This window comes from Pholcus phalangioides, unplaced genomic scaffold (genome assembly GCF_987345545.1).
Source record: "Pholcus phalangioides strain wild (caught in Gottingen) unplaced genomic scaffold, Ppha-v1.0 ptg000018l_1, whole genome shotgun sequence".
Taxonomy (NCBI): Eukaryota; Metazoa; Arthropoda; class Arachnida; order Araneae; family Pholcidae; genus Pholcus; species Pholcus phalangioides.
In genome coordinates, this window is record NW_028301611.1 from 8,375,704 (window position 1) to 8,400,840 (window position 25,137).

The window sequence follows — 25,137 nt, forward strand, 5'->3', positions numbered from 1 at the left end:
TTTGAGGTTTTGTTTTTGAACTGAACTCGGCATTTATTCGACCAGCGTGCAAAAAGAATCCAGTTATTTATTTCTGCACTTAACCCTGACAGGTTAAGACAGTTCTGCATCATGCCATCATTGAATCCCGATAAACTTGTACGATTTCAATACGGTATGTTGGGTCATAGTTTTAGCTGCACAACAACATAGTATACTTAGAGATAGGAATATTGCAACTATTCTAATGGCTGATAGTCTGTTCACTGTATGTTCTAGCCTATACCTCCTACCATATTGTTAGAAGTTCTGCAGAGAAATATAGATGAGGTGCATGTATGGTTTAGTAGTAGCCCATACCTCCTAGAAATTCCCATTATAAGAGCATTAATCTAGCTATGAGTTTTAATTGATAATCTATGAGTTTTTGGTTTCCTACAGTGAAGTATACATTGCACAGTTCATATACAGGCTGTTCCACTGAATTCCTCATTCAGCTGGGTGGTAATCTAATTTGTGAATATCTGACCTCATAACAATGTACAATCCAGCTGAGCAGTTTTTGATAGCGATCACCCAAGGCTAATCGTGCTGCTCTGTAGTTTTCCCACTCGTTTCATCTACTCTCACCATATACTTCTCACTGACACAACGCTAAAAGCCCAGTTCTAGATACTAATTAATAATTTAAACCTGTGGGTATTGTGCTAGAATCTCATGAGGATGCAGTTTGAATCCTGTTTGTGACACAAAGGTGGTTGGCTGAAGAGTGCAAAGATGTACAGTAGACGGTGAAAAACAAATATGTGGGGACTACGGAAAATGAAATATCAAAACACTGTAGACACATTGGAAAAAACAAAATAGTACATGGGACGGTGCACAACAAGTGCGTGGGGACCACAGAAAAATATAACTATGAAGAAGATATGGGTGCAAAAACTTAAATATCCACGTAAGTTTAAGAACATACATATTAAATAACTCTCTATCCCATGTCCTTGTGTGGCACCTTGGGCCACCAGTGACTGTGGAAGAAAGTCTGTGTCGTTATTGTTGTTAGTGAAATCTTTTGCATTTCCATACTCTGGCAACATTTCTTGGGGGCTGGTGGTACCGTTTGCTGCCTTATTCGATCTGATATGGGGAGGGTTGATCTGTTCTACTGGCAAATTGGGTCATCTGAGAACGCTTGCCACCCTGTCCACGTCCTTCCACAATAAGTTGTGTAAACCCTCAGCTATGAAGCAGCTCTTGGAAAAGAATGGGCAGAATTACCTATCATTCTACCAGTTGGTAGAATAACTATGATTATATAAAAATTGGCACAAAAAAAAAGTTATCAATTTAGAAGACTGCCAATTTGACTAAATAAAAAGTTATTTAAAAAATTTACTTTCGTTTTCCAAAATGGAAAATTTTTGTTTAAATCTGGACATGGTCATAGCATACATTGAAACTAAATCTTAGTTGCACACAGGTAAAGCATGACTTCCGGCATTAATGTCAATGCTCTGAGTTCAGCTTTTTGCCTCAAAAGTGCTCAGTGGCTTGAAAAGATTGGGAACCACTGCCATAAGCACATACATTCATAAAAATAAAACCAATTTCAAGAACAATGTCTTTAAAACTTGCTTTGGAATGTCTTATCAAAATAGCACATACACAGTGTGTGTGTATTACAGATGTAAATATTAATATTCGATTGCAATAACTGAGGTTTTTGACATGATGGTTTAAACTGGTTAAAACAACAGAAAAACCTGTCACATAAATGTAAAAATTTGAAACATTACCAAAGCAAGAGGACCTTCATCAATATTGCAACTAGTCCAAGGGTTCCAATTTTGCTGAGGTGGAGACCAAGGAACCACACCTCCGGGATGAGGTCTTGCCTGATTATCAACATCAACATTTTTCGCTATCATCACAGAAAATGGTTCTTCTGGATTTAGGGTCTATTAAAAAAAAAGTCATAACATATGTATCAGCATTATTGCAAACCACAAAGATTCATAGACAATAAAATTTCTTATTTCCTTTTCATGACCAGACTTGTTTTAAAATTTTATCCTTCAGTTTGTATCTGATTTTGTTGAATAGAAGTTTTCTATATATACTCACATACATTCATAAAAATACAAATGGAATGAAACCTGATTCAACAAACCAAATGGGATCAAAGTTTTTATTAAGTCAAGGTTCATCATATCATGGTCCAGCTACATTAACCCTTTTTAAAGGGCCATTTTTTTCTACTAATGGTACATTAAAATATTTTTGGAATTGAGACTGATTTAAGAAAAGAAATTCACTAAGCTAGTTAGATAAAATTGATTTTGGAAAAATTATTTTTTTAGATTTATATAATTATTTTTTGTTGTTTCTGAAGTTATTCATAGATGGTAGCTCTAATGAGAGGTAGTAAAATAGCCAACCATGGACCAGGGCCCGATTTCCGCATAAACATATTTTAAGAGGGGCCCCAAATTTATAATATAGCATATATTGTAAATTTCATTCAAATTTTTATAAAATTTATTTAATAAAATTTTGGAAAATCAAAGAACTTTCTATAAAGCACATACTATTTCCAAAGTGCCCATTATTAACAAATCCTATAAAATATAAATTTTAATATTATACCATTCAGTAATAGACTTTACACAGCCATGTACAAAATGATCCTATTGCAATACTAACTCCACGATGAAAGAATGTGTCAGTCTTTTGTTTGATTCCTCAATTTTATATCTTTTTGACTGTGAAATGATTTATGAAACAATGACAAGGTTTGCATGCTTGATCAAAAGGAAATCCCCAAACCTTCATAAAGATTCTGTATATTTGCAATGCAAAACTTTATGCATATGATCTTGGACACTTTTTTACATGAACTGCAATAATTTTCATCCTTAGTTCTGATTGATGACACAAATGTTAAATAATGTTAGAGGTTTAGAAGAGATGTTTCCAAATGCTGAGACAGCACTGAATCATCATTGACACCATCACCAATATCAAACTGTTCTGGAGAAAGATCATTTTTATTGAAAAGGATTAAATCATCGGTTCATTCAAGTCTTTTACAATAAAAACTGTCATCTTTAGCTTTTTGTGTATTGAAGCCAAGGTAACTCAAAAATTAGATTTTGATGACATTATTGGTGATTTTTCCTATATGAGAGTGCAAAGAAGCATTTATTGTAAGATATTTCATGGGAAACTTTACATTGCATTTCTCATTGTAAAGAATGTATCCTTTTTTGATGTGTTTACAAACAACAGAACTGTATCTGCTGACATATCAAACCTCTTCGATCAGTCAAAGCTCCCCAAATACCTCTTTTGCCCATGACGTCATCAAGTTAAAGTTAGACCCTGCCATGGACATTTAAAAATTTATGAATTTGGTGTGAAGTATACTTCCCATGGCCTTGGGAAGAGTTAAGGTACCAGAAAAAATTATATATCTCAATGACATTTTGTTTAAGATCTATGAGCACGTGTGTTATTATTATGCACTTACGCATAAATGAAATTATTTAAAATAATTGAGAGTACTCGCCTCAGGAATGTCAACTGGATGAATTTCCAATGCCTGCAAAACATCTTCTACCTCTGCAATCAGAGCTGGGTCAACGCTAACATCATATGGCTCTAGCTACAAATATATCAAAAAGATTTAAAATTTATTACAATCAAAGTAAATATATAGCAAAACCTTTGTAATTTTAATTTTAAAAGAACAGTATCAACCCTTTCATAAAAAATGTTTAGTAACAATATAGGCTACATCCCCTTTAGGTTCCATCTTTTACAGTAATTTCTAATTTTTTTTACTATGCTGCACCTTCCCTCCCCCCCCCCCCCCCGTGAAATTCCTGTTTATCATTTTTTCACCCCGATCTCTCCCCCAGTGAACTCCAATTAACACCCCCACAATCCTTTAAACTAGCACTTTTCAACCTTTTGTGACCCACGGCTCCCTTGAACTAATAGTCATATTTTATCTGTGGCTCCCCAGAATAGTTCAGTAAGCTATTTTCAGGGATCTGCCAGTCATAATTTCGGTCCGCTGTCTGGAACCTTCACGAAATAAAAATTTACGAAACCATAAATTTGGCATTTCATTTCTTTGGTGACAGACTAGATTATTTCACTTCCCAAAAATTACTTATTTTAAGAAAATTAATGAATAATTTCACAAAAGTAAGGAAAATGTTCACAAAAACTGAACCTTACCAAAAAAGTGTGACTAGACCCCCCTGATTCTGCATCCATAAAAGAACCACTGCAAAGCACTGAGAATAACCCACCAATATTAGCCAATTCAACCCCAAAGCTAACCTCAATTTTTTTTTCATATGAAAAGAAATTTCTTGGTATTCTATTATTTAAATTTTGTATTTTCTCTGGATTTTCTATTTTGACTCTATTTAAATTCTCATAAGGGTATTTAAGTTGGTAAGAGAGCATAGGTTTTTTTCCTTCTTTATTTTAAAAATCAACCTAAAAAAGTTATGAATACAACAAAATGGCATTCTAGTATGACCCTTTTTCTTTCTTTCAAATCCAGCACACAACTCAGGCCTATCACCATCTATGGGCGATTTACTATCTAGTGAGTTGTGCCAGAAGTGTAACTGTGTGTGTACCTAACAGTCTGAGTGCGTATGTAGTTTTGTGTTTGCTTTTTCAGTGCTTCCATCTATATTTCAAAAGAGAAGCGAGTGATGTGTTATGAATAAATTATATTTGTACTGTTTGTAGGCCTGTTGCTCTCTGTGGCGAGACTTTTTAAAAGGGAGATAGACTCGCATTCGTGCCTTGAAGTTGGGAACCACAGAAAATCAACTTCAGCTGACCACCATTGTGGCATTTGAGCCCAGAACCTCGCGAAGTGAGTCCGTCACTATGACCACTCGACCACCACAGCGGCTCTAGTATGACCCACTGCTCCATCCTTTTCAGACCCGAGCCAAAACTAACCATTAAAAAATTGACTGATTCATGTTTATGTCAAAATGCCTTTTAATTAATTTGTTTTTTTTATGAATTTGGTTCAATATACTAGTATCATTAGTTGGGTACCTTTATGCATACTTCGTCTTAACTTGAAAAAAGAATCATTAAAACCATTAAAAATGAAGGTACCCATATGGAATCTCTGGAACAAAGAGGATAAATTAAACATTTGAATGTAGTTTTAAGCCCCAAATGCAGTTTAAAACTCATTAAATAAGTTTTACAAATTTGTAATTTCATGTACCTTATCAGATTCTTTTTTCTTGACAATTCCGGTGTATGCTTCTATTACATTGAGATGATACAACTGGCGGACAAGTGACAAAGCAACTGATTTTGAAGCCACTTGTTTGTTTGAGCCATGTTCCCTAGCTGAAATATCTGAAAGGAGAAAAGAAGAAAATTGAGTATGAAAACCTATATGGTAAAAATATATGTATTGTCAAACCCTGTTGTAACACTCCAGAGAACCAATGATTTGGTATGTCGACACAATGAGGGGGAAAATATATATATATCTTGGTAATGCAAAATATTAACTATTGCAAAAAATATGGTAAGTTTTGTCACAGTGAAAGGTTTTTAGAATTCATTGGATAACATGAAATTTAGACGGTGAAAAATTATTTTCTTGAACCCTCCAGTTTCATGCAAACAAGGTTTCACTGTAATATAGTAAAACCTCTCTTGTGCGGACACTGGCCGGACAAAAAAATTTGTCAGTAAAAAAGGTGACCGTTAACCAGGAGTTTGAAATGCACTTTTATTATGAGTAGGAAAATTATTATTTGGCTGTAAAAGACTGTTATCCATTAAGAGGGGTTTTACTGTACTTGACAAAAAAATAGTGTAAATAGTCCGGGGGAGGGGGGGGGGGGAATAGGATAGTTAATAACACCTCAATGTTTATTTTAATGTGAAAATTTGTTTTTCTTTTACTGGGGAAAAATTCAGCTCTTGGTATCTCAAGATAATGTTGAAAATTGTGGCAACTAACTACGGAAATGACCGTAGCCGGTCAATTTGTCGCACTCAACTTGTCGCGCTCAACTCGTCGCGCATCAATTTGTCGCAGTGCCAATTCGTCGCGGTACAAATTCGTCGCAGAGCCAATTCGTCGCGATACAAATTCGTCGCAGAGCCAATTCGTCGCGATACAAATTCGGCGCAGAGCCAATTCGTCGCGATACAAATTCGTCGCAGAGCCAATTCGTCGCAGTGACAATTTGTCGTGTAACCAATTCGTCGGGACGTCAATTTATCGCAGAGTCAACTCGTCACGCGATCTGTATGTAGGTTTTTTGTCTCATACGTGAAAAAATAAACATGAAGAAAAGTTTTTTTCCATCAAGAAATGCACAGAGTTTACTAAATTTTTGTTTTTGTCATTTCGAAAAAAATCATCGAAATTAAAATTACAATTGATATTAATGTTTTATTATTCAATTACTGTAAATGTTAAAAAAATCATTTTTTCTATGATAAAATTTTAAAATTCTGTAAAAAAATGTCGGTGTTTATGATATTCCCCAAATTACAGTACAGCGGAAGCTCTCTTTAAGTGTAAACTTGTATCTGTCCCATGTGGAATCGAGACTCCCACCAACATTAACCACTACAGTATCTCCACAAGAACCTGAAATAATTAATAATTTAATTAAATTAATATTTCATTTTCACCAGATAAGCCACACTTGTCGCTTTCTCTCGAGATTTCCATTACTCGTAACGAGGGGAGTTGGGGCGCACACCGAGATGATAAATTGCGATCACATACATTTTCAAAATTTAATTTGCACCGGATAAGTTGCTCAAGTTAAAAACTCAAAAAATCCAACCAATAAAGTTCATAGGTTACATTCGAGCAAATGCAACCGATAATCTTATTGGTTGAATTTTTCAAGTTTTATAAAAGGACTTTTAGAACACTTTCATAGTGTAATGCTAGCCTTAGATATATTGTCGGTAAAAAATTCCTCAAAGATGTATTCCCTACATGGCAGATACATATTCAATAGTGAATTAGGGCCATTCAAGTATTACGTAAGCAGATTTTCAGCCATTTTTGACCCCCTCCCCCTTGTCAGCAAAACACTGACCCCCATCCCCTCCCCCGTCAGCAAAATTTCACCAGCAGCTTAGAATATTTCATATCTTCAAAAAGGGGTGGTTGATGACGTAAGCGACCTTCAAACCCCCCCCCCCCCGCCATCAAAAGTCAACAAATCCGAAACTCCCTCCCCGATCCTGACGTAATACTTGAATGACCCCTTAGGCAAATTGTGCTTTGGGATGGGCATTGATCCTAATTTATCATCTTGGTGTGTTCCCGCAACACCCCTCGCTGCGAGAAATGGAGATCCCGCCAGAAAGCGGGAGTGCGGCTTATACGGTGAAAATTTAATTTTGAAAATTTATTTTATCGTAATTTATCATCTTCGTGTGTTCGCCCAACGCCACTCGCTGCGAGAAATGGAGATCCCGCCAGAAAGCGGGAAGTGTGGCATGAATACCATGAAAACTGAATTTTGAAAATTTATTTGATCGGCGTACTGACTCTGCGACAAATTTGTACCGCGACGAACTGATTCTGCGACAAATTTGTACCGCGACGAACTGATTCTGCGACAAATTCGTACCGCGACGAACTGACTCTGCGACAAATTTGTACCGCGACGAAATGAGTCTGCGACAAATTTGTACCGCGACGAACTGACTCTGCGACAAATTCGTACCGCAACGAGTTTGTAGCACGACGAATTGACGCTGCGACAAATTGATTGCGACGAATTGTCACGCGACAAGTTGATCGCGACGAATTGACCTAGACCCGGAAATGACAGTGCATTACAAATTATGAGCAAGTGAACAACTCATTCACGCTAAAATGTACCGATTTTAAAACCATCCTGAGAAGCAGCCTTAGAATTGCTGATGGATTTTTTTCCCACTTGAAATATAAAAAAGAAATTTTGATAACTTCTTTTGTCATTTCTCTTCTACAATCACTTTTTTTCAGGGTCCTCAATGTTGATGGTATAAAGAGGATACACTACATATCAAGGATCAATTACTTTTATAATTATGGATTTCATTCTATCTAGTTCTAAAAGATGACTAAAGAGGGAGGGGTGTGGAATAACTTAGACCAGTCAAGCTTACCAAAATGTGAGAACATCTCATGCGATACATGAAATCATGATTGTACTAAGCATTATCAGTTTGTTACTTTCAGTTCAATCTTCCTTTCCTTTCCAAACTTCCGAATAAATTTATGCTCTCCGAAATAAGTTTGCAGCCCAGACAATTTTTTGCCTTCCATAGGCTTAATTTGGAAGACAGAGGAAAAGATAGGCAAAACATAGGAAACCAAGTGCAGTAATGTAACATGAACACCCTAGATTCAAAACTCCTGGTCAAAAAGGCACTGATGAAGATGGTTATATCTAATTTCAATATTTTTCATGTTTTTTGCTACAGCCGTTTCAAATAACATTTCATGCACAGAATAAAAAAAGACAGAAAAGTTCATTCATTATATCCAGAGATTCCTTGAGCTGCACTTGCTATGGCTGGATTATACTGTGTAGAAAAGTTAGAATAAAAAGGAAATAAAAATATAAGAACTCAAGCTCCTATTTTGTTAGGGGGAAAAAATTGTCAGAATTAAATTTGCAAAATATACTTACTTCTGCCCAGCTTTCGAACAAAAATAGTCAATTCACAGATAAAACTCCTGAAAAAATATGCAAGCATAAAATGGAATGAGATCATTCATGTACACACATGCATGGCAGCGCACTGTATCTTTATTTCACTGAGAACCTGATTGGCTGAGAGATGTGGAGTTATCTCTTAGCCAATCAGGTTCTCCCAGCAAAAGAATTGTTTTCAATTCGCTGCCAGCCATAGGATCAACTGACCAATAGTGGATGTCAAGCCACTCGTGTACGTAAATATAACCCGAGACTCCGGAAAACTTGACTTTGATTCAGTTTTATCAATTCTCCTGTTGGGGAAACATTGAGAATTAACTCAAACGGAAAGACCCGAACAAACAATTTTCATCATAATACGTGAAGTCGTACTTTCCAGTACAGATGCTGTCACGATTGTTTTTACAAAACTGTCAAAAAATTAAATATAGCATTTTTTTTTTTGACCAATCCTGCAAGATCACTATGAATTTTTTTTTTTTTTTAATCAGGGAATAATGTAGTACAAAATGAGCCTTCAAGGCGCGAATGTGAGCCGATCTCCCCATTAAAAAGTCTTGCCACAGAGAGCAACAGACCTACAAACAGCACAAATATGTAATTCAATCATAACACATCACTAGCTTCCCTTCTGAAATATAGATGGAAGCATTGTAAAATCAAATACAACACTACATATGCACTCAGACTGTTAGGTACACACACAGTTACACCCCCGGCACAAGTCACTAGGTAGTAAATCGCCCATTAATGGTGATAGACCTGAGTTGTGCTCAGTTTGAAAGAAAGTACAAAATGAGCCTCATCAGGAATGAGCATCACTGCAATGCACATTTGTGTTAATGAAATTATCAAAGTAGATGGCGACATAAATACATCTGAAATAGCATCAACAGGAGAGCTCAATCAATTACTGAGGATGGCCTCAATCCTTGAGTACAGAAAAGAGTGTGCTTGGTGTGTTCCTAATGACATTCTTCTCTGCGACAATGCAAAGTGACACACTGCTACATCAACTAAAAAGCTGAAGCCTGTTCACTGGTCAGCTCTGGAACATCCTCCTTAGTCTGGATTTATCCTGCCTGCAATCACCATTTGTTTGAACCATGTGAAGAGTCATTGGGAAAACAGTAATTCATCGATGATGCAGAAGTAGAGAGAAACGTCTAGCCTCTAAAGAAGCTACTTCTGATAAATTTATCACACATACGCACTATTACTATCACTAAACCACACATGCATCTCGTCTATATTCTTATGCAAAACTTCTAACAAATTGGTACATGTTGGAATGTGTGTCTGTGTTGTGAAGTTTGTGTAATACTTGTTGTGTGTTTGGATTCTCAGTGCTGCTGTCTGCCATCATGTTTTCTAACTATGAGTGAAGTGTAAGAACTGAATAATTGTACAGTTATAGGCCTGTTGCTTTTTGTGGCGAGACTGTTTAAATGGGGAGATAAGTTGCATTCACACTTCAAAGTCAGGAACCACAGAAAACCAACTTCAGCCGACCACCACAGTGGCAACGGTAGGGTTGGAACCTGGGACATCATAATGCGACCAGTTGACCATCCAAAGGTTACTGGTTTGATTCCAGCTCGTTAAATCTTTTTTTACTTTTTTTCTCTTTTATCTTCATTATTATTTTTATGATCTCTGATTGTTTTTTCTTGGCTGTAACTCTGTAATTGGAGAAGTTTAGGAGAGTTGTCCCCCCCCCCCCCACTGAGAATGTGGCAAGATGGTACAGGACTGCCCCTGTAGGGCCACTCCCACTACAGAGATTATCTTTATGTTGGTTCACACAAGAAACATCATATCACGGCCACAATGTGGTGATTATTTTTTCAGAATTTGAAAGAAAAAACTATGTATCTACATTGTTATACAGATATTTTTTCTCTCAAATTTTGTGCGGGGTCAAATGATCATAGCACCCTTATCGCTCCTGTGCAAGCAGTTATGACAAAATAAAATTGAAATTGCATCATCCTCACACCAGGAAACCTTCCCATACAGCTCTGTATAATTCTTGTTGTAATAATCCATATAGTGCACATGCACACAAAACTAATCAAAAGTAGCATCTTGAAGGCTACACTTGTGAAGTAAAGCAGCTTTCGCACAACACCCCTCTCCTTTCTTTGAGGAAGGGATTAAAATACTCCCAATTTCTTTGGAAAAAATATACCTCAAAATCTAGAAATTATGTAGAAAAGTGAGGCGTTATTTTTGTACTATTTTATTACTTTGAAAAATTATGAGATAACTCCAGTTTATCTTTGATTTGCCCTCAAAGCACTGAAGAAAAAGTAATTTTTAAGCTATTCATGGTTTTTAATATTAAGCAGGAAAAAATTCATATGAAAATAAAATATAAAATACATCTATGATTAGGCTGCAACTTACAAATAATAATTTACTGAAAACAATATAAATTATGTCATTGAAAGCTTCACAACTTCATAAATTAACATATTGTACTACTGCCATTCATCTAAACAAAATTTACAACATCACCCCAACTTGGTGCAAGTTGCGTTTTTATCATCTTCATGGCCATGAAAGCGAATTTTGATGCCTGTAGACATCTCTCATGGATGCAGGGTGGTTCAAAACTCTGTTAAAATTTTTTACTGGAGATAGAGAACATCAAAATTAACCATATTCATTTGAGAAAGTATGATCAGAAGCACTACTTGAAGATGGATGGATGGTAAGGTAATACATCATTCAATCCAGATGGCCCAACAGGGACATTTTTTTGCCAACAACTTTCAAAGCCGTAATACACAAAACCTTTGTTGTTTCTGAAATGTGCCTTGTGGCAAAAACCAATACTGATATAGTAACACTAAACTCTGAAGTCATCGTTTTCAAAAAAAATCTATGACATTGTCAGTGTTAAACATATATCACTACTAATAGCAGCAATGACATTCTTGCTACAAGGTAGATTTCAGAGGCCAAAGATATTTTGCAAAGCAAGAATTTGAAGGTCCTCCACAGAAAGAAATCTCAATTGCCTACTTGGTACATTACTAATCAGTGCTATCTATGGGTGACATTATCAGCCATGTTTTTCCCATGTGAATGTGATTAATAATGATTTTTTCTATCTCTTCTCAAAGGTGTTATGAGAATTTTGAACCTTTCCAAAAGAATCAATATACAGATATTTACTCACATTTATAAGTTTGACACAGCTTAAAAAAAAATTCCACATATTCACATGAAAAAACACTGACCTCTCGAAAGCAGTACATTCCAGAGAAAGAAAGTGCACAACAAACTATGGCCAAATAACTCACAGCATCAAAGTCAAATTCCACCTCATTCAGTTGCATCTAAATTAAATGTTCATTTAAAATCATTTTCATCATCAAAATGATCATACACATGCCCATTCACACACTCAGGAAACAATAAGAATAAACAAAAACATGAAAAAGATTTTTTTTTCTCAAGCTAAGGGACGAGTGAGTTTGAGTATCGATACAATTCTCTAACACCACCTGTTGGCATAACCAAGAAGATATTAGGTGAAACTGACAGCACAAACACTACAATATCGCCTGATAATGTCAACTGTTAGTGTTAGAGAAATATTGAGTCTACACTGTGGTAATCTAATCAAAAATATCACATCCTCACATTTTAAAAGATATTCTAATTTAAATTTTTTTATTTTAAGTATGAAAAAAAAATGCTATGTAAAATACCCTAATACCAGAATTTTATCTGAATGCTAACGCAGTGAAACCTGTGTATAAGGATACTGCCTATAATGGTTTATCTGCCTGTCACAATATTTTCTTTGATCCTAGCAGAATTTCTATTCAATAGCGAATAATACAAATGTTTATACTACCTACAATGATAATCTGTCTATAACAATGTTTTCTAGATTGCTACAGTACTGTTATAGACAGATTTTACCGTATTCCCTTCAGGCCAATAAAAAAAATTTCCCTTCTGGCCCAATAACAAACACAGGCAACAGAATTTTTCCATGTAAATTCTTAAACAATAACTTTTTTCCTCTGAAAGTAGGAAGTTTTTGCCTAATCACTGTTGAAATTCGGGAGATATAAGAATTTTTTGGGAGTCAGGAAGATAGGGAAATCTGCAAGCCTCCCAGGAAAACCTGGAAGACTTGGCAGCTATGAAACATACACAAATCATTCCATCCTTCAACATGTACACATCAAAATTTCAAATAAATAACCCATGATTATAATCCGAGAAGCCAGAGACTTATTAAACTGAGTTAAGTCAAAGGCTTTTCATGGAATTTTCATCATAGAAGTTTTGCTTTAGATTTGCTAGAAAGAAAGCTAACCTCTAGTCTAAAAACAAAAGATACGTGAGATGCTCTCATTTAATCGTTGCGCTTTTCACTTGTAAGAAGGCTGAAGGGTGCAAGATTCTGAAGAAACTTGCACCATTTCAGCTGTAGATATTTTGTTGAAACTTCACCTGCATAGTGGAATCATAATTCCAAATCATTCAACAGCTTTTTCATAATTTGTTTTCAGACTAGAAAAAAGCTCTAATAAATTTTTATTTTTTTGCGATGCTGAGAGGTACTGCAATATTTTATACCACAAAACATCTCTGGAATGTACTGCGCAATGAGAGGCAAATGCTGTAAGTACACATCAGTGTCTCCTTGCCACAACTGGCAGGAAAACAATGATACAAAACCAATGTTTAACCGAAACAGTTTTCTTTTTTTCATATAATTGCAAACCTATTGTGATCAGGTCCCACTTGGCTGTACTTGTATTCAGGATTCAATTTATTCATTTGAAGAAACTGATGCAATTTCGACTTTGCATTCTCAATTGTCCAATTCCCATGGATTCCAGCATTCATATCCAGATCTTCCGCCTTTCGGAAAACAAGACACAATATTCAACATTTTTATCACTGTCTACAATCAAAACATAATATTGATCCTCATTTTTACTGAAAAATTGTTCTTTGCGTCCAAGAGCATTAAGAATATTTTGTGTTCCACAGATAAATTAATTTTCAAAAACAAATTGATAAATGATCATTTTCCAAACCTCGTTGAGTTCCACCCTCCTTTTCTCTGCAAGCTTGTCCATATACTCTGTTGGTACTCCAGCTTGATACGGCAAATAACTGTTATTCTCTGGGAACTCACCTCTCTCCTGTTTGATTTTGAGATGAGGTGGAATTGGTCCTTCAGATGGTAACTCTGATGGAGAAGCCTCTGTGTTGCCACCCATAGCTTGAACATTCTATATAATTGAGAATAAATTGTGAAACAGCAACAAGAGAAAATTAGATTGTTCTTCTGAAAATGTTTTCTGCAGTAGGGTGGAGAAACGGTGGATTAGATTTCATAACATTTCAGCTCAAGTCTGGGCTCAGTGCCAGATCACAAAGTTAAAAATTGGTATTTGTGCCTATATATAAAATTTTCTATGTTATTGGAGCCTGAGGACTACAATTTTTTTGGAAGTGATGTCTGAGAGCCTACTAGAACAGAAAGAGAATCGCCAAGTCCTGGAAAAAGTTTTTAAAAAAAAAAAGTTATTTGGATCATTTTTCTTGAAAAAGAAATAAGCTTGGCTTTCATGAAATCTGGAGAGCACCTCACTTTTGTTTGAATTTGTCAAGCGCTGCTGTGGTTTAAGCAAGATCTTTTTCAAAGTTATGTAGCTCCAAACAGACCCAGAATGTTTGCCCTCTGGGGCAATGTTTCAGGAGAGGGGGGGGGGGGTGCAACTTATTGTGTAAATTTATTGTATCGTCCTGTATTTTATGAAACAGACCATTGCCATTTTGTAGGATCAATCATTGCCAACCAGTAGGTTAAATTACCTGTCTATTACTTTTCATCTCAAATCACATAACGCCAACAGAAAAGATTGCAATTGGGCCTAAAACGGAATACACAGACTTAACGGGACATATGATCCTGTTAAGTCCTGTTAGCGGTGTTATCCGAAAAAATAATTTTGAACAGTAATTTCATTTTTTCCAAAATTTTAAGGAGTATTTATGTAAAAAGATGGTTGTATTTTTTAAATGAAAAACAGAAAGAACAAATTAAAAAAGAAAAATGTTGCTTAAAATTTGTGAAGGAGTACAACTTCTCACTCCTCAATGAAATTTAGAATAAAATTGAATTTTGATGCGTACAGGCAAACACTGCCATCAGATACAAGTTCTCGCTAATTTAGGATGCCAAAATGCAGAACTGTTTGGTGAATTTTGGCTCTTCATCCCAAAAAATTATTATTTTTTTTTTTTGTGATTTGATGCAATGACAATTTACATGATATTTGTGACATCATTTCTAGGATTAAAAAAAATGAAAGCATCTTTCTTCCAGAGAAACTGAGAATTTTCCCCAAAAGCAGGGATTTTTTCTTACAATCATAGTTGAAATTCGGGAGATATGACAATTTCTCTGGAATCTGGGGGAGATGGAGTAGAAATTCGGGAGCCTCCCAGAGAACCTCGCAGACTTGGCAGCTATGTGATAAGATGCAGCTAAAAAATTCATGTTTTTAACTTATATTAAAAATTCACAGATTATACACAGGAAAAAATTTTAATAAAAAGTCAGCAAGGATCCTGGCAACTTAGTTAAAACAAACCGCTCCAATTTCTATGTATTTTCCAAGCTTATTGGGCATACTACGAGGTCATTAATAGGCAGACATGCAAACATTGGCATGAAACCTCTCAGTACCCTCTCCCATAATCATGGTTCCAAAACAAAACATTACTGAAAAATTTTCCAAATTGAAATTTATTTAAATACAGCACCCCCCCCCCCCTCCCATAGGCACTGAAACCTACTTGCTCAGGCCACATTAGCCCTCTTCACCAAGTAACTTTGCGAGGTTGCCGAGTCCCTCAGTAATTTATGAAATATTGAATGTATAGTGATACCATTACATAGCAACCAACAAGCAGCAGATAGCGTTAGCCATCCAGGTAGCACTAACATTCTTCCTTCGGCTGCCACTTCAATGTCTGTCAGGATGGTGACTGCACAACATAAATCGCTTTGTGTTCTAAGCTTTGCAAAGTGTTAGTCCATAACAACTGTTCATTGTGCTTTTCATCAACAATACCTGGTCTTGAACTTCCTACCACTCAGAGAATTAGACGATGGTATAAACAATTCCCGAGATATGGGTTGTCTGTGTAAAGGGAAATCCCCAGGCCATCCCTGTATGTCAGACAAAAATGTGAAGCACATCCAACAGAATTTCACACGTAGTGCACAGAAATCCACTCACAGTGGATGCACAAACATGCTCTCAAAAGTTTGGGACGAATTTGACTTTCCTTACACTATAAATGTGTAAGGAATCACTCTTGCGTGTCGTATGTATGGATGTCGTGCAACCCAAGCACCCCCACCAATGGTTTGTTTATACCATAGCTACGGCACTTTCTACCATGAACCATTCTCTCCAGAACCATCTACCCGGTCTCAACCACACACATGAACAATGCATACTGTGCATGCAAAACTACTAAACACACTATAGGTGCTTACGACAGATTACCTTACCATCTACAGACAAGAGATCGGTGCAAATAATATAAAATAAAGATTAGAGTGAACATGGCTCACAAGTGTCAAAATCATCTTGAAGTTGCCAGTCTGCACTGTTTTTCAGACATTTCTCTTTAACGGAATAGATAGCTTTTCATGTTTTGGTGGCAAAAAACATAAATTTTGCCTCACTCATTTGAATGCTCTGTTGATCAGCCTTGAAACTAGGAACTAATTTCATGGTTCGAGAACCAGCTTTACCATACAAGGAGGAACAGAGATTAAATTACCATGGTTACCATGGACTGATTTAGAGAATAGATTTCACATATTCCATGTATTTTTCAGAAATCATGATATTAGGCACTTATTTGCTCTATTGTCATACTGTGGTGTCAGTCTGGGTCATGAGCTAATCAATCTATGCCTTGCATTTTGGTTCAAATATTCACTTTATGACGAATGATACATAAATTTGATCACCCGACCAAGTTTGCCTTCTCTCGTTCTGTCACATGAGGATACAAATTTGTCATTATGCTATAACTAGTCAGTAAAGATTGCAGTGATTTCAAATAATAAGTTACTGAAATATATATATAATACTGCAAGAAACTCAGTGACTTTTTTAATGGAAAAGAAATCTGAAGGAAAAACTATTTCTATGGTACTGAGAATCTTCAGTAACCCTTAGTTGAATGCAGCCATCTGTAGAAACCACTTGCAATCTGTAGCAGTTAGCAACTCTTCATACAGTGACTCGTACAGTGGTGAGTGTGTGTGTGGGGGGGGGGGGCCTCAGATGACCTTGCGTAGCAATCAACATCAATCGTGCTGTGATGCTGTTAAGATGGCCTAGTTTTCATGGGCAGGATGGAAAGTACTTTGTGGACATTCTTTCTTTCAAACCAAGCACAACTTTTGTCCTATCGCCATGGGCAACTTACTACCGAGTGGGTTGTGTTGAAGTGCACAAGAGTTGAATATGTGTACCTAACAGTCTGAGTAAGTACCTGGTGTTGTATCTGATTCTTCACAGTGCTTCCATCTATACTTGTGAGTGAAATGTAATGATTGAATGTTTGCACGCTTGTTGCTCTCTATGACAAGTGAGTTTGAGGGCTGCTTTTCACCCAGACTAACGTTTGTGCATCCCTAATGTACAGGGTAAAACTCTGGTTCAATTTTCCCTCCTTAAAAATGTACCCATATTATAGGATAACCCCAACGATGTAGCAATAGATTTTTGAACAAAATAACTTGACTTGCACAGGAATATATTTGGTAACTGTTCGTCATAAGCAGTCATAACATAAATACAGTACAAAATTCAAAACGCGTGGAAAAACTTCTTTTATTCATGTTTGCTATAATATAACTAATATAACTATAATATTGCTAATATATCTGCTTAGTTTAAGCTTTAAAAAAACCTATCCAATAAGTTCCAAGTGTCATATTTCAGTCGAACGAATTGAATCATAATAAATATGACTAAAATATATTTACCGGAATCTCCATGGGGACTTCCGACTGAAGCATCTTGCCAACGCGCACAAGATACAACAAAAAGTCCCTCGCAGCGTTGGTTTGTGCATCTTTCTTGTTTGTAGAGTTACCGACTCCAACATAATCAAAGCCAGGTACCGACACCTAAGGGATTAAAAAACCATGATCAAACAGCAAAAGACGTACATTTTACCATTGAAATATATAGATATATACATTTTTTAAAGAGGATGGGTGATATATCAAGGAAATGATATATAGCACTTACTTCACAGAGAAATCTTTGCTTGAATTTAGAACCAGCCGTTCTGACATCATATTGCGGGGTAACTTTGTTTTTTCCGCACCAAGCATATAGAAAAGCTTTTGTCACATCACCCATTTTGAAAGAATCAGCGTGTACCGATCCACCTAGAGCTGATAAGTGAAATAATCACACACCTCATTAATGAAAAATATTACAGCGTAATGTTTTTGACTGGATGTAATACCAGAGGATATCCAGTCACGTAAAGCACAATGACAATTGGAACACTCGATGCATAATCACACCAACAGCCGCCACTTTGTTCGATACAACCAAGTAACAACTGTACTTTGGCAATACATTATAAATATATTAGTGGCAGCGGTTCTCCCAAACTAGGTTTGACAAATCAAGAAAAAAATTGAAACAATAATTAAAATTTCTTAGGACCCCATCTAATTTTTTCCGAGAAATATGGTCAAAAACAAAGTTTACTTAATTTTTTATGGGACTTTAATGTCCCTTTTTGTTGAACACATGGACAAAAAAAATTTCAATTTCATGTTGGTCTCAGCCAATCAAATGCAGAAAATTTTAGGCAGCATTATAAATGTTTTAGTCAAGGTAGAGACCTGCCGCTTGGGATTTTTCAAGCCCCGGTACACACACACAACTACAATTGCCATATTTCTAACAGAACATTACCTTGGTAAGGACTGTTTCCCAGGATCCTAGTAATATTTCCAATGTTAATCCTACTGTATACAGCTGCTTGCCAACTATATTTTTTATAGCCAGACACGATTTGGCATTATCTTTAGCATTATTTGGCATTGATACAGTTACTGGCGAGACAATAACAGAAATCGAATACACGATGGTGTTGCGGAACGTTGTTTTGGCATATTAGAAAACTTGGCAACAAAAAGTATACCCTGTATCAGGAATCAATCATTTTCAGATCGCGCTAAAACAGCTACACCGCACACCTTCATAAAAAGGGACTGGAGAAACGTATCATTATAAAAGGAGTTGTTATAGATGGAATATATTAACACTATGAAAAGAGAATCTGGACTAGAGAGCTACATCACTATATGGGCAATTATTGTCACACAGCAGTGGTACTCAGAACTTTTTTCTTCAGCTGCTCCCTTAATTATAATAATGCAGCGTTTCTCTACCTTTTTTTATACCCAAGGACCAGTAAAATGTATGAAGCATCTCTGCGGACCACCGCAAGTAGTGAGTATATGACCCACATTTTACAGGACATTCCTGTGTTTTTGTTGAACTAATTTTTTTTACGCAACAGGCTAGTCCCGTTTTTTTCAACGAAACTGATTTTATTGTTATCTTTACTAAAACCATAAATGCATGTATATATAATTTCAATAATTTATAAACGATGTTATGATAATTATAAGACTAAAAATATCTATCTCACAGATTTGTCTTATTTCAACTGGTTTTTTTTTTTCGAAAACTGCATTTCAACTAAAATTCACTGTAATTTCCAGTAGCCCTCCCATAAGTCATTTTTCAGCAATAATTGGTGATTTTGACAACTGATAGCAATATTTATAGTGACAATTGTCGATGTACTCAATTTTACAGCATTCAAGATCCCAATTTTTCCTGAACGAAATGTGATCACTAAGGTTTTTAACATTTTTTCAAGAAATTTTTTTTCAAAGTAACATAACACAATGTGTATTAACATAACGGCCCCAGGTTCGGTATGTAAAGAACTTGTTTTCTATGTTCTCCCCTCAGATTCAAACCAGTTGACCCTGATGGTATAGGTGCACTGTGGACCATAGGTTGAGACCCCGCATAGGTGACGCGGGGTCCAAAAATGAATATATGTATACACGGCTTCCCCTCAATACTCTAGCAGAGAACTGCTTCATGGGATCAAATAGGCACGTAATACGAGCAGCTCACTGCAGCACCCCTGACAATGGTTGGTGTCACCTCAAGGAGCTCTGGTGCACACTTTGAGAACCACTGTTATAGAGGGAATGGTTATAGAATTTTTTTCACTGCATTTTCTTTCTAATTAATCTTTTTATTTTTGTTATTTAACCAATAACCAAGGCCTATATAAGAGAATGCAAGGACGAAACTTTATAGAACTGTTTTACAGTAATAAATATTGTCCCCAAACTTTCAGTAAAATTGATAATGGAAAGGCTGTAGTTAAGAAAAACATTTTTCAATTCAATTTTTTTCGTTACTTTCAACCCCAAACGATTATGCATGTAGTCTCAAAGCTGTATCTAGAGATGGGACCAGCGGGGTTCAAAAATGTTGACTTGCACATAAGGAATCGCATGTTTTGGGTGTCCTGTCTCCCCTGTGTCTTTTGTTCTATCAGTTTGGTTCCCCCCCCCCCTCCCCCAAAATAAATTTTTGGCAACGGGCCTGTGCAGTCTATAGAATGTGTCTATTTTTTATTGTTTTTTATGTTGTATACATTTGGGGCAAAAATTATTCACCATAATCGTTATTTTCTTCCCAAAAAATGGATCACGCTGAAGTTTTTTCAGCCGACATTAGGTCACGAAGGAGCCTGGAACAGGTCCGTCTAGACCAGAGGTAATTAATCTTTTCCATCGCACAGACCCTTAACTCTTTACTGCCCATAGATGACTGAGATGGGCGGGTATGGGTATATATGTGAGATTTTTGTAAAAGGGCAGAGGGGGTAATTGACAACTTTTGCATGGGGGAGGGAACAAGAAAGACACCCCATCAATTAGATTTCAAAAGCTCCACTCAAGCATGCTGTCGTGATCACAATAAAGCTTACTGTTGTTTGTAGCAATATGGAAACTTTCTTTCAAACCACCATGGGCAATTTACTAGAGTGTGTTGTGCCGGAAGTGTGTAGCATATATAGTGTTGTGTGATTTTTGTGATGCCATCTGTATTTCAGAAATAAAGTGAAATTATTTAATATTTGTGCCATTGCAAGCATGTGGTGAGACTTCAACAGGGAGATGGACTCGCATCGTGCCCAAAAGTTAGGAACCACAAAAAACCAACTTCAGTCTACCACCACTGTGGAGACGGTGGGGTTTGAACCCAGGTCCTTGTGATAGAAGTCTATCACTATGACCACCCAACCACCACTGCAGCACATTGGAAGAACTTTTTCTTTCAAATCGCAAACTCAGGTCTATCGCCATGGGCAGTTTACTACCAAGTGAGTTGTGCCATAAGTGTGAGTGCGTACCTAATAGCCTGAGTGAATTTCCAGCGTTGATTTTTCAGTACTGCCATCTATATTTCAGACGTAAAGTGTAACAATTGAATATTTGTACTTTTGCTCTTTGTGGCGAGACTTTTAATTGGGAGATCGGCTCGCATTTGCGCTTTGAAGTTGGGAACTAGAGAAAACTAAACAGAACTGCAGTACGGTCCGTCACGACTTGGGCGACTTTTTCCTCGCGATAAGTCGCCAAGACCGTCGTAATGAGGGAATGGGTTGCCGTATTTTTAAACATCTTTTCAGTTTTTTCTGGGTGATACCAGATGGCGCTGGCTGCGCCAAACAGGATTTTTCTTTTGTTCACCGCGCTTTTTCAAAAATTCAAAACAGCTGTTGTTCCATTTCCAGCGCGTCTCTTGGATTATTCCTCCCTCCCTTCTGTAGCTCGCATCATTTGGATTATTATCTGGTCAGGTTGTATCATACCGTTTTATTATTTCGTTCTATTTATTACTTATTCATCTAGTGTGCCATGCCATCTGTCGGATTCCCTTCTGTCTTATCGGTTTATTATTTAAAATGAACCTACAGAATTTTTCATGCCCGAATTCCTTTATTATTTAAAAAAAATGTCCGGGTTTTAGTTTTTAATGCATAGAATATTTATTCAACATGCCCGGATCCGTTTACTAAAAAAAGGTCCAGGTTTTAGTTTCAATGCATGGATCTGTTTATTATTAAAAAAATGATCCAGATGTAATTTTTTTTAACTGATATTTTTTTCTATATTTATGCTTGGTGATTTCTATTATGTTTTGCGCGCCAATGATTTTTTTTTTTCGGCGTCCGTAGTGTCTGACGGCCTTGGCGACTCGTCGTCGGGCCATCAGACATGTTTGGCACAAAAAATCGCCAAGTGGTAGACCATGCAACAGCTGTTCCGTTTGGACGAGTCCATTTCAGAAAGCAAACGCTTTGTTTTTTTTGGGGGGTTTCAATAAAGGAACAGCTGTCGTATGGTCCGCCACTTGGCACCACACATGTCTGATGGCCCGACGAGTCGCCACGGTCGTCAGAGACCACGGATGCCGAAAAAAAAAACAGCGTGCAAAACATAATAGGAACAGCTTTGGTATAAGGGACACGCCAATTTGGCGTGTCCCTTTTGGAGCCTTTTTTTCCGGCGATAAGTTGCCATCGTTGGCGCGCTCTGGTTTGTTGTTGTTCTGCTGGGTTGTCGTTGTTCCAGAATGTTCATAGAATTCTGCCAGTCGGTGGCGTTGACTGTTGTTTTTCCGTGTTCTTAGCGTCCTAGCGCGTCTTTCAAACGGGTTTTACTGCGATTTTCAAACTGGTTTTCTCTTTTTCTCATTCTATCCTCTCTCTTTTTTTCTTCCAAATGACGTCACTTAATAGCCGCAGCGTTTTGAAAAACTGTTGAGGTAGTTCTTCATATTTTCTCTTCCTTCCGTATATATGATGTAGTGTGTGTGTCGGATTAATTGGAATTATTTTGGACATCTTTTCCCTCAGGTTGTACCTTTAATATTTTCCAATATTTATTCTTTTCTACATGCAGGATGCCCCTGCATCCTTTTTATTTTATTTATTTATTTATTTTATACCGTTGATTATTTACCGGATTCTCGGAAAGAGAGTCCGGGTTCTTATTTTTGTTTATGCCATTTGTTTTTACTGTTTTCTATGCTGGCGACTTTTTTTTTCTGGCGCACGTAGTGTCTGGCGGCTTTTTCTCGGGCCGTCTGACATATTTGGCGCCGGGGAAAAAAAAGTCGCCGAAAATCGCCAACCTGTCCCTTATACCAAAGCTGTTCCAACGGGGAAAACGGCTGTTTAGAATTTTTGAAAAAACGCGGTGAACAAAAGAAAAATCCTGTTTGGTGAAGCCAGCGCCATCTAGTATCGCCCAACGAAACCGGAAAAGTGTTAAAAAATACGGCAACCAAGAGAAGCATTATAACGGTCTTGGCGACTTATCGCGAGAAAAAAGTCGCCTAAGTCGTGGCGGACCATACTGCATCTGTTCCGGACCCATAAGGGGGGGGGGGGGGTCCTAAAGTGCATGGGAGGGCATAATATACAGATTTGGTCTGCGACTTTCGCATGCTACTTGGTAGGCTGTGGGGGGGGGGCAAATCGCGTAGGGCGGCCTTGTGAGTACAAGCACGAAAAAAGCGACCCAAAACAGTCCTAAATCAAAATTTTTCAAAAAGTAAATGAAATAAATTAGTTCCCCATTTATTTAAATAAAAATTAAATAAACGGAACTCACGAGAGCGGAAAACAGAAAGAAAGAAAGGCTAATAATGAACAACGCGGCATATTCATAATAACACGAATACAATAATGTAATACCGTTCATGTATCGTTGCTTCCCCGTAAAGTTTTAATGAATCATTCATGAAATTGAGAAAGATGTTGTTAAAGTCATTATTTAATAAATAATTAAATTATAATGAAAAATAATTAACCATACTCTGTTGCGATCCGGTGAATCAGCGATGTTGTTTATAACTTTCTTACAGAAAAAAAATTTATAATCGATTTTTTTATCGCTTTGCCGAGAGTTGTTCTCTTCGCTGTCACTTTTTTTTTTGGTATATCTTGACCATATTGAACGGTGAAAATTACGTGTAATTGCAAACGAAAAATATTGCCAATTTACGACAAAAATCATTACGAAACATGATAAGATTGACAATTATCACCCATATGGCTGAAAAATTGCAAACGGAGGGGGGTATAACAGGATGCTGCGGGAGTCGAAATTTATTTCAGAAACAACACTGAGATCAGTGCAAAAACATCCACACATAACAAATATGTTTGCTGCCACCTGGCGGCCATTAGCTGACATTATGATTTTGCAGTCTCCGCCCAGCAAATCATGGTACTGTGCAGGTTTTAAGAAAAGAGGATTGTCTGCCTGTGGTACAATGGTCAGCACGATTGTCCGATATGCATATCATATGCCAGAAGTCCTGGTTCCGAGAGCGAGCGACACTTTTTTCCCAAGTTTACCTCCGCATAGGGGTTCCCGATTTGTTGACTTTTGATGACAAGGTGAGAGTAAGGCGACTGGATAGGGACCTTATTCTAGTGGCTATAGGGGAGAGGAAAGGGGGTTGGATAATGCTTACGTCATCAACCACCGTCTATGAAAATATGAAATATTCTTAATGAAATCCTACTCGGTGCGCGAGAAACGAGTTGACCTGAAACGAGAAAACCTTTCGATAGTTTGTGGACACTTGAACCCACATTCTTCCTATTGATAAGTCCTAAGAATATGTCCCCCTCTATAGAACCACTTTAGTAATCTCCAAATGTCCCATAGATCCTTCAGGTGGTCTGGAAATGTGTCCAAGCTGCTCAAATGTTCTGGAACTGTGTCACGCATAATTTGAAACCACTTTCACTAATCCGAGGAAATCACCAGTTTTTCCATCGAGGTTTTTTTTTCTTAGAGGAGATATCTCCTATACAGGGTGTCCTGTAAGTGCTAATGAGGCTTTTATCTCATCAACCGTCCGTCGTACAGGTATAGTTCCAATTAAAAAAATGCTCAATTATAGCTCAATATCAACGCGTTATAACGCGTCAAATACCCGGAATTTCGGAAAAGGACGCATAAAAATTTTGTTCACTTCGTTCTTTCCTAGTTCTAAGAAGAAAAAGTAGAGAGGAAAAACCTCCCCAACTTTTTTTTTTTTCACCATTTATCATGATCGCGCGACCTTGAAAAACCCCTTGACCCTGGTTTTACTACTTTGTGCACTATACTGTACTGATATACACGCGGGTTGTTGAAGAATAAGACGAGGGATATCTGGTTGCTTCTCTGAATGAGGGGCCATGTACAGAAGTT

The 25,137-nt window shown here is 36.9% G+C and overlaps 1 protein-coding gene across 2 annotated transcripts in view; it reads right to left on the reverse strand.

The window, feature by feature from the left end:
* The window catches only part of mle (dosage compensation regulator mle), a 68,066-nt gene extending 44,254 nt beyond the window's left edge, over window positions 1-23,812 (reverse strand). The window contains exons 1-9 of one of the 2 annotated variants that reach the window (XM_089247922.1): window positions 23,746-23,812; window positions 18,053-18,201; window positions 17,785-17,928; window positions 13,796-13,993; window positions 13,477-13,616; window positions 8,697-8,743; window positions 5,252-5,388; window positions 3,548-3,643; window positions 1,776-1,937 (exon numbers count right to left, since the gene is read on the reverse strand). In XM_089247922.1, coding sequence (XP_089104048.1) covers window positions 1,776-1,937; window positions 3,548-3,643; window positions 5,252-5,388; window positions 8,697-8,743; window positions 13,477-13,616; window positions 13,796-13,993; window positions 17,785-17,928; window positions 18,053-18,166 — 1,038 coding nt within the window. In that variant the 5' untranslated portion in view covers window positions 18,167-18,201; window positions 23,746-23,812. Of the gene's footprint in view, window positions 1-1,775; window positions 1,938-3,547; window positions 3,644-5,251; window positions 5,389-8,696; window positions 8,744-11,971; window positions 11,991-13,476; window positions 13,617-13,795; window positions 13,994-17,784; window positions 17,929-18,052; window positions 18,202-23,745 lie in introns of those variants that run through there. The other variant, XM_089247924.1, reaches the window with a different exon arrangement.
* Between the last annotated feature and the right edge of the window lie 1,325 nt (window positions 23,813-25,137).